Source organism: Lonchura striata, chromosome 6, assembly GCF_046129695.1.
Source record: "Lonchura striata isolate bLonStr1 chromosome 6, bLonStr1.mat, whole genome shotgun sequence".
Taxonomy (NCBI): domain Eukaryota; kingdom Metazoa; phylum Chordata; class Aves; order Passeriformes; family Estrildidae; genus Lonchura; species Lonchura striata.
In genome coordinates this window covers 62,022,948-62,033,298 of record NC_134608.1, presented here as the reverse complement: position 1 = coordinate 62,033,298, position 10,351 = coordinate 62,022,948, and the positions used below count along the sequence as shown (strand labels likewise).

General features: G+C 36.8%; 1 protein-coding gene across 2 annotated transcripts in view; it reads right to left on the bottom strand.

Annotated features, from left to right (window-relative positions):
• Nucleotides 1-4,771: 4,771 nt before the first annotated feature.
• Nucleotides 4,772-10,351, bottom strand: part of KIF18A (kinesin family member 18A) — a 30,320-nt gene continuing 24,740 nt past the window's right edge. For both annotated transcript variants that reach the window (XM_077784397.1, XM_021539032.2), the window contains 3 exons: nucleotides 10,225-10,329; nucleotides 7,561-7,670; nucleotides 4,772-5,377 (listed from right to left, as the gene is read on the bottom strand). In XM_077784397.1, the coding sequence (XP_077640523.1) occupies nucleotides 5,229-5,377; nucleotides 7,561-7,670; nucleotides 10,225-10,329 (364 nt within the window). In that variant the 3' untranslated portion in view covers nucleotides 4,772-5,228. The remainder of the gene's footprint in view (nucleotides 5,378-7,560; nucleotides 7,671-10,224; nucleotides 10,330-10,351) is intronic.

Sequence of the window (10,351 nt, the reverse complement as noted above, 5' to 3'; positions counted from 1 at the left end):
CAAGCTACAGCCCATTAAAAAACCCTTTGAGTTTTTATCTTTTAAAGCAACAAGTTTTATTGTTTAATATTGTTCATTTTTTGTGCAAGTAAATGCTTTACCTATTAAATAAACAATTTTTTCCACTTTTCTCCATTTTTTCCCCAAGCCAATTAAAAAAAACCTGCTTAAACTTACTTTCTTAAAAAAAGCCCTTTAAAAGTTTTTCTCCCAAAATTATCCTAAACCAAAAACATATGCCTGTGTGCAAAGGGGAAGACTTAGAGACACAAATTATCATGTGCAAGCATTCTGATAATCTCTGAAAACTCTTAGACCAGGGACTGAGGAATGGGAATTGATTCATTAGGAAAATATTCTCTAATTTCAATATATTGTATCATATTCAGCATATATTTTTGTGAGTTTCCATAGCACCTTTAAATTGTAGATGCATAAAATATGTGAAGGCAATCCAGTGCTTTAAAATTTCTTCAGTGCTTAAAAATGTATCTTTGCCATGTCAATGAATCTGAAATGAAATATCCTAGAGCAATCACAAAATCATTCCCCCTGTAACAGTGTCCAAGACATCTTTTCTCTTCTAGGTGAACGAGAACAGCCAAGCGTCACAGAATCAGGAAGCCTGGGAAATGCCTGGTTTAAAGGTCAGCTGGAGGAAGACAGACTGTGAACCAGATGAAAAAGCAAAGCCAGACTATGGAATAAGTTTATGATGCAAGTTTATGAAAAGATAAAAATCACTATTTCCAAGTTTTATAGCTATACTGGAATATTTGTGGATTCTGGTTTTTCAATTTTTGTTGATGGTTTGTTTTAGGCTATTGTAGTTTTTTTCTGTCACTCTCTGTGGTAGTTTTACATGGAAGGAATCTACAGATGCAATACAAAAGCTTCTACATAACAGTCTACCAATCTCAAAATTAAAAAATTCTCCAATCAACAAACCAAAACCACTAACTCTCCAAAATGGGAATTCCTAATTCACACAAAGCCTAATTTACACTGCTGAGATCAGAAACAGCACTTGGTGCCCATGATGGTTCCTGGACTTCTACATCTCCACACAGGTGGACTCTCATCTACAACTCCTTATCTCAGAAAGATGCCCCAGGCAGGCTAAAAGGTCAGAAACTTTAATCTGTTCTTCACCAGGGTGTATTATTATAAATCCACACATATAGAACTATTATAAACACACACAGAGTTGTCATAAATTCACACAGTATATAGAGAGTAAACATGAAACTCATTTGGGAAGAGATATCCAGACACCAAACTTTAAGGTCCTCTAGGAACAAGATTTACCTGCCAGGTGAGTGCATTGCCAAAAGAATCCAAACCAGTTTCCCATTCTGAACTGCCTTCTGGAAGAGGGTCTCTTCCACCATTTTTTCCTCTGTTAACTACACAGGATGTCAGGAAGACTACCCTGACATCTACTACACCTGTACCACTGACACCCTACTCGTATCACAGCACATGTCCCAGCTGAGACAGCCACAATCCCAGTGCCACCACACAATTCCAGAAAGCTCCAACCCACACAGAGTCACACCAGGGCACTTGAGGAGGCTGCAGGCTCTGCTCCCCTTGTCCTTCAGCCCAGCCTTTCATCCCCTCCTGTTGATGCACTGCCCCTGTGTGCCTCTGGGCCCTGTGTGCTTGCCCAGCACACCTGGGCACTCCCTGGCTCCTTACCTGCAATTTTAGTCACCTGTCCTGCACAGCTGCACCCACTGGGGATGAGGCTCTGTGTGCCTACGAATGGAATTGTACAAATACAACCCCAAACATTCCCCCGCAAGAACTCCTTCAATTACTGTTGTCAGGTTAAGGTACAAGGTAGAAAATAATTCTCTATTCTCTCCCTTCCCCATCTTTCAGGCTTCCATTAAGCACCTGCTGTTGGGCACAGCTGATGCCTCGTGAAAGCTGACCTAGAACAAAGGCTAGACTGAGTTAAAGAAGAAAGTATTCCACAGATTTGAGTAATCAGTTTTGAACTCAACTCTTTTGATATCCATCGCATTTTAAACTCCAGACTTCGTCATCAAAATATGCTATTCAGGGAAGAAATGTCATGTGTTTTGAACTTGTCATTTAGGTCTCATAAAGTAAGAAACAGTGAATAATTGTTGCCTAGTCCCTTTTTTCCATGATTCGTTATTTCATACACTTTGAACATAACTCTTCACTTCCAGGGTGAAGAGCTCCTAAATTACATTACTTGTATTCAGGCTGTTCACAGCTTTAATTGCTCCTCTCATTCATTTTTATACCCTTTGTAATTCAACCACATTTATTTGAAATGTATAGGACAACACCAAGATTCAGGCAAGGAACTTGCACAATGGTTTGTTCCCTATTCATTTTTGTGCTATTTTGACCACAGAGACGATGTTTTTATGGCATTTTTATAATAACTCCAAGGTCTCTTTCCTGAGTAATAATATCTATTTGAGAACCCATTGCCACATAAGTAGTTTGGGCTGTTTTCCTTCTTGTGCATTATTATGTATTCATTGACATTGAGTTTCATTTATTATTTTATTTCCCAGTCTTTCAGCAACTAACTAACATGCTTCTTCATAGTTAACTTGTTTCAGCTAGCTGAGTAATTCAGTTTCCAGAATTTCTGTCAGTTTACCTCTGCACCCCTTTTTGAAATAATTTGTGGACATATTAAAGCCTATGGACTGGCCTGGAGCCCCTGTGCCAGGCTGACAGGGGTGCCAAGCACAGGGCACAATGCTCCACTCTGCCCTAACCCAGATCCTGAGTGGCCAAATGACCACAAGCCCCACCTGGGGGCAAGGCACGGGGCTCTCTAAGGCCAAACATGAGGTGAAGCCCTCATCTTGACCCCTGTCTCCATCTTGGAGTTTCCAGCTGAACACTGCTGGAAGCCAGAAGGGGGTAGTGATAAGTGTGCTTTTCTGTCTTTCTTCTAATTCCATCTTCTTGGAATTTCCTAGGCTCAAAGTTTGCTAAGTTGAATGGATCAAGTTAATGGTCTAAGCAGCATTTTATGTTGTTATAATAAGCAAGTAAATGAATAATAGTACAACCTATACCCTTCAGCCTTTCAATGTTTTTGTAAGAACTTCCCAGTGGGACAAGATTTTTAACATCCTTTTCACACTTGCACCACTGACACAACTTAACCCTGCATGGTACAACAGCAAAATCAACAAAATGTGTTCTTCAGATAAATGCTATTACTTCATTAGTTTGTAAAGACAAGCCAGCAGGTATCAAAACAGATCGGCAAGAAAATGAAATGGGCTTTATCATACCTCCACTGCGTCCCAAATACACTTTGCTTTCTACCTAACTGGCAATCTGACAGAAAAACTGCTTAGGCAATGAAAAGTTATCAGAAGTTTTGTACCAGTAATGCGTGTGGAATGTGCTGGGAAGCACTTTCTGCTTATGAAGTCTAGATTTGCTCACAGTACGTAAGAAAACAAATGCATGTACAATGAAAGTGAAGACTATTACTCAATAGCAATATGAAAAACAAAATTCTCACTTCAATCTGCTGTATCTCTGGAAACAATTTATGCTAGTTATAAGTGGTAAATACATACCTAGCTAACAAATCTATGATCAACTCCTGATTCAATCAAATCTCATGTCAGGTTTTAATTTTCTCAATAATTTTTTTTTGTCCCTGCAAGTGTTGTAATTCAACCAAGTGATTCCACTCAAGTGCATGCCAAAGACATTCAGAAAACATGAGATTCATCATTTTTATGTTTTGACTATCAAAATGGTGCATGCACAAGCTTATCTAAAAACTTTTCAAGACTGCTATGAACCTCTAAGTCTTATACGCCACAAGAGCAGTGGAAGTAACAACTATATTTAGCAAAACCCAACATGCCTCTTGTACACACATGATATCAACAAAAGTTTTTTTTGTTGTGGACATTTTACATTAAACACTGAGAACCTGAAAAAAATCCCATAAGTCAAAAATAGTCTTTACAACTTCAGCTGTATCAAAATCATAAACTAAAATGAATTCCAAAATCTTGCTGTTCATCATGATAGGTAAATAGTAAAGTAACCCTCCCTCTTCATTCTACTGAAATCACATCACTTTGCTATGTGGACATGTCTCAAATCCTAGTTTTTAGGCTTCACCAAAACTTTCTCAGTTCTCATGACACTACAAGAGCCTAGGCTCACCACAACTCTATCACCTATAACTCTTCTAGAAAGCAACTAGGAGGATTCAATTTCTCCTAGTATTTTTAACTAGCAATGCCTATTTCTTAAGAAATTATTTCTTCTTCTTTGAACTTCCCCAATGAAGACTGCTTCAGCAACAGAGTTTGCTCCTCCCACAAATAATCCTGAAAGCTTCTGCAGGCAGCTCCCATTTCCTTCTTCAGAGGCTTCTGAAAAATGCTCCTCCAATGTGTCAAGAAAGAGTTCTACAGCATACTTCATACTACTGCACTGATCAGGTGGGAAGCTTCTTGCTTCAGACAGTTCTGACACCACAAACCACTTACTGGACTTCTTCCTCTGGCTCTCACCAGATTGGAGAAATTAACTTCATTTTCACAGGCCAAACACACCAGAATGACATTCTGATGTCAAGGTTACACTGCAACTATATATAAATTGCTTGTCTCTGAATATTAATTTGCTAGAAGACATAAACAACATGCACTTATAACAATATTTATCAAAATCAATTTAGACATTTATCCTAAGAGAAGGAACATTTTTTGCTAGAAATACATTTCACATTATATTGCTCTTAATATTAGAATTTATTTATTTATTTATAGAAGTAATTAATAAAAACATATTTGCAGATGAATTAAAATGAAAAAACAAAACAGGAACATTTACAACCAAGTAACAGACTAAAAACCAGAAAGACAAAAAATGAAAACAACACTTTTGGAAATATTTTTCTGTCTCTTGGAACTCTGTATGTCATTCATAGATGCTAACAATCTAAGAACATCTAAGGCATTGTAGTGCTCAACATGAACATGTTCTAATATTAGCATCTGCCTAACTTGCTTCCAAATTATTTTAACAAAAGGAAGCTACTCCAATGAAAATAATTTAGGGGGTCAAAATAATTTTTGTTAAGATTTCCATCCCGAAACTCTAAAAACTATCTACGAGAGGAAATGACAATTCACCCTATTCACATTTGCTATCCATCAATCCTGCTTGAAATAGGGGTGAACACAGAACTAAATCCTATTTTTTTTCTTGGAAACACAAAGTAAAAGATTTTTTGATGTCCTTGATTTAACATCCAGTGCAACACTTCCTTGAGAAAGGCTTCTAACAAAGTTCCTTGGCATATTCTGTTCTTGCTTCCTGCTCTTCATTTTAATTCCTAGTGAAGAAAGAAATGTTATTAGAAATAGAGAGACACTTCTTCAATAAACATAAGTAGTCTGTAGCCGACATGGACCTCCTCTTTAGAATAGGTCTAAGAATCTTTACACATTTCCTTCCTTTACAGAAAGCCTAATTTTAGCATGCAAAAATGTAATCACTCAACTCAGTAAACCAGTCTTTTAATTGTCTACAAAGTCCCATGATTAGACCCGCAAATGACAGGAGATGGTATTAAAAAAGCACAATGGTCTATAAAAACATGTAGAAATATGAAACAATATTATTAATCCTTATTATAGAATAGCATTGAAAAATGAACACTGTCACTATAGAAAGTTTTGTCTTTTTAATCTGAAAACAACTCTTCCTCTTAGGTATTTGGTTAAGGTTTATTCTGCTCTGGTAATGCACTCTCCTGAAAATAAAGTCGATTTCATATTCAGTTCAACACTGAATAATCAAAATTTTATTCTCATTTCAGAACATGCTTCTGCATTACATAGATCCTTAATTCCAGAATAGTGATTGAAAAGTGGTAACTTCATAACCTGGTCTGTGGTAGCAGACATTGATACTGATATAACCCTGTGTGCAATTTGCCAAATCAGTAACTTATCAGAGCTTAGACTCAGATATTTCCAGAAAGCTTCTTGTAATACAACCTCAACATTTCCAGTGAATAGAGAATAAGTCATTTTCCCTCACAGCAATTTTTACTTAAAAACATGTATGTGCTGTAAAGCCAGTGTATTGCCCCATACTACTAGAAAAAGCTACACAATGGAAATGTTTTCTCACATTGCTTTTCTATTTCATAAGAAAAGCAGACTAAAATTTTAAAACTAATATTGGATCTCCTCTAAATAGCCCAAGAATATTGTTAAGTGTACCTTTGAAGAGAGAGGAAAAGGAGGCAGAAATTAAGGAAAATTGTACATGTTTAACATATTAAAATCTGCTGCAAGTGCCAAGCAACTTAGTGCCATGCACTAGAAAAGGCAGAGGCTTTTATAAAATTGTGAAGGCATTTGTGAACATTGGCTGGAAAAACTATTTGTAACTGATTTTATTACAGAAAAGATTTATGCACCTCAAATAGAAGCCAAATAATTAAGGTACACTTTCACATAACAGAACTTGGTAATATAATCATCAGCAGTATGTTAGTTGCAAAATAATTTTTCCTGTTATTGTTTTTGCCCTAAATAGTACCAAATTTTAAGACCAAAAAATTTCTGAAAGAACCTTTTACCTGTTAAAACAAATAATTTTGGTGTTGTAAAATAAAGCAAAGAATTAAAAATAGGCATGGAAATTATTAGAGAATTTTATTTCTTGATAAACCACACTTAGGCAAAGACAAAATAGATAATAAAGTTCACCAAATTTCTCAACAAGTACATAAAGTATTTTAGGTGGAAGACCTTGGCTCTTGGGAAAAAAGGGTTTCCCAACAACCTTGTAATATTGAACTGAATTTTGATTAGATACTGTCTATATAACTGATGTTCTTTTTTTTTTTAATAAAGGGATATACTAGTCCAACCAATGGCCTAGTATACTAGCACAGCAATAGGTACTATTGAATTGACAAAGCAAATTGAGAGGCAATCTTAATTTGCAGTTGCTGTGCAATTGCTGTTACCAAGGTGATGCCTTCTGTCCCTCTGTGGTCGCCAGAAACTGATGCCTTGAGGAGGCTGGCCTAGAGCAGAGGCTGGACAGAGCTAAAGAATAAAGCAGGGATGTATTCAAAGGATCTCCTCCATGGATGCACCTTGGGCAGCACCAGAGCCCAGCCAGGGCTGCACCCAAATGACCCAAAATGGTCCCAAAATGCACGAGCGCTCCCGGGGCTCTCCCTGGGATCAGTTCTGCTCCATTGGCACCTTGGAGTTCATTGTCCCATTCCAGCTTCAGCCCAGGCAGTCCCATCCTGCTTGTTTTTCTCTCTCCAGCCCACGGTGTTTGTGCTCCTGGGCTGAGATTTGGATCATTTGTCCTTGGTGCCCAGCTGGAGAAGGAATTGTTTTGTGTCCCTGCTCTGTGCAAAGAGCTTACCATCCCCTCATGTGAAGCTCAGAAGTGCACACTAAAGCAGCACAGAATGCAAAAGATACAAAAACTAAACCCTGAGGCAGCAAAGGCAGCGTCACCCACCCAAGCTCTGGCACTCACCAGCCACCTGGGGAACTCGCAGGACTGTGTGGCTTAACAGCACATCCTGCCGAGAGCGCTTGGCAGAAACCGGGTCTTGCAGGCTGCCCAGCACCGTGTTCGAGGTGGAGCTGCAAAAGGTGCCAGAAAGGAGTTTGCTTTCAGTACAGTCACTGCTAACGGTGATTCTAGCCTTGAAATATTATCCAGTGTTCATAGAATCATAACAGAATGCAAAGAATAAACAAATTTACTATGTATATCTATGGATACTATTCCTCTTTTTCCTTTTTAAAAATTCACAAGAATGCTTCAACTGTGAAAATAAGAAGTAATGTTGGCACTTGTATTCAAAGGCTGGACATGTCACAGTTTTGTCTGAAACCATAGAAGGCAATTTGATGGCCATCACATACAAATTACAGTAAGAAATAATCTTAAGGCATGTTACAAAATCCTTGAAATGACCAAGCTGTGTTTATTGAACAAATCACATTTTTTTACGGCTGCAATAACTTTTCTACAGCCTCCAACACAGTTGGAGGGGGTGGCTTCATAGCAGACAATACTTTTTAACTAAGCTGCAAGAAAACTGTTACAGCTTCAAATTTATTAAAACAAAACATCTATATTTTATCCATAGCACTTTATGTGATGGACTTAAGGTCTGCAGTGAAAATTATGAACCCATCTGATCTCACCCTTCTGCAATTGCCTCACAAACTTCCCGAGTTCCACTCTGCAGACAACCTCGTAAACAAGGTAATCGTATTTATGTCCCAAGTTCCTAAGCTTTTCCTATTCCTGTAATAAATATTGTATTATTTCCACTTTATAGTCCCCTAACTCACACTTTCTTAATAATAATTTTCTGCCTAAATGAAAATATATAGCAAGCAGCAAAGACTAAGACTTTCCTTGTGCCAGTCCTAAAAATCTACTCATGCACGCCTCTTGCAAGAGAACTTATGCCAATAAGAATATACCATTATTTGGTAAAATAGTCTCTTATGACTGACTTGCCTGAAAACACAACTGTTTCAAATTATCCTTCTAATGTGGGCCATATGACTGAAATTTATGTTTTTATTCTAGCATTAGTAGGAGATGAATGACTGGAGTGAGTCACTTGAATCAGGGAAAGCATGGGAGAGAAAAGAGGGAAAACGTAAAGAAGAGAACGGAATGAAGGCGCTCAGAAAAATAAGAGCATACTCCTTTTCTCCTCTGTAGATGTGTTTTCATTACTCCTCTTCATCACCAACCACTAGCAAAACCATAAAGAATTTCAGTCTACAGACAAGTTACTAAGGCAGAATGATCTCCATAAAAGGAACATAAGTTGTGGGATTTTTCTGTAGAAAAATTCTGGGAAATATATTTGAGACACAAAAGAAACAAGGTGAGCAGAAACATCTAATCTTTTGGGAAGATATAAACATATATATATGTATATTTTAATTATTATACAGTTATTTAAAAAAAAAATATTTCAAATGCCTGTCTGAGAACTTTTACTTTAAGACTAGATAAAACAGGCTTCAAAAGGTCCCAAACCTCTCCTTAGAGAGAATGTAGGAAAAACTGGCTTGGTTGCAGAGAACAGGCGATTTTTTTTGCTATATTCATAATCAGCTATTTGAAAATATGAGCAGTGCCTCTTTTCTCATCCTAGAGCAAAAGAATTTATTTCTCATCCTGGCAAGACAGTTTAGAACAGTAACTGGTAACAATCAGAACAGTTACATTAAACTAGACCAGATGAATCTGATCTTCTAGGATAATTCTCTATGTTAAAGATGCTAATAAACAAAAAGGCTCTTAAGTTTCTTCCATGTCCTGTGATCTCTCTTTAGCCTTGTCCCAACAGTCTTGAGATATTCTTTGTAAGACCTGAGTGGTGGTAGCTCCACTTACTGTCTAGCAACAGGTCATTTGTAACATGATTTTAAAATGGTTGAATCAATTTTTGCTTTTGGAAATAAGAAAAAAGGAAGACCAGCTGTTTCATAGCTAATCAGGTTGAATTACATGAAAAAAAAACCCCAAAGCCAACCAAAGAAATGCGTACACAGAAAAATTACAATTTAAATTAATGTCTATTCAGTTGCAGCTTTTCTGCTGCTCCTGCTCATAAAGCTCTTTTATGGTCATAAACCAGAAGCGATGATACAAAAGTTCTTCCTAGAGCGACTGCAAAAATTAAATCGCAATATGTGAGACTGAAAATGAATTATCAGAAAATCAAAGTTGATCACCTAAGTATTGTTGTGTCTTTTTTCCCCCCTGCTCTCTATTTTGGTAGTTTCTAATGTGCTCTGGCAAAGGCAGAACATTTTCAAAAAACTTAAGATTTTTAATGGATGATTAAATTTCTCCTTTCAGAATTACGTGCCATCTTCCTATTTTGAATAGACAGCAGCTACACAAGACATGACAATTAGTTTATAATAATTAAGACAGAAGTTCTTAAACCAAGACTAAAGAAAAAAATCTACTGAAGTTACCCAGAAAAGCAACAAAAATATTCAATTGAATTCAAGCATATTTGAATCAGAATGGGTCATATGCAGGTCCAAATGACTTCTATAAGATGTTTTCAGATTTGAAATATTAGAATGAAACTGAACTAAGAACATAAGAAATGAAAATTCATTTTTTATAGAAGGGTTAGTTTAATCTTACCTTAATATCTTTCTTTTTCTCTGAGCAGCCGAAGTCATTGCCATATACGAAGGCTTCTCAAATACTGGAGCAGAATTTTTGTTTCTTAAGGAAGAAAGATCAAATCTGAAATAAAAGAATTATAATT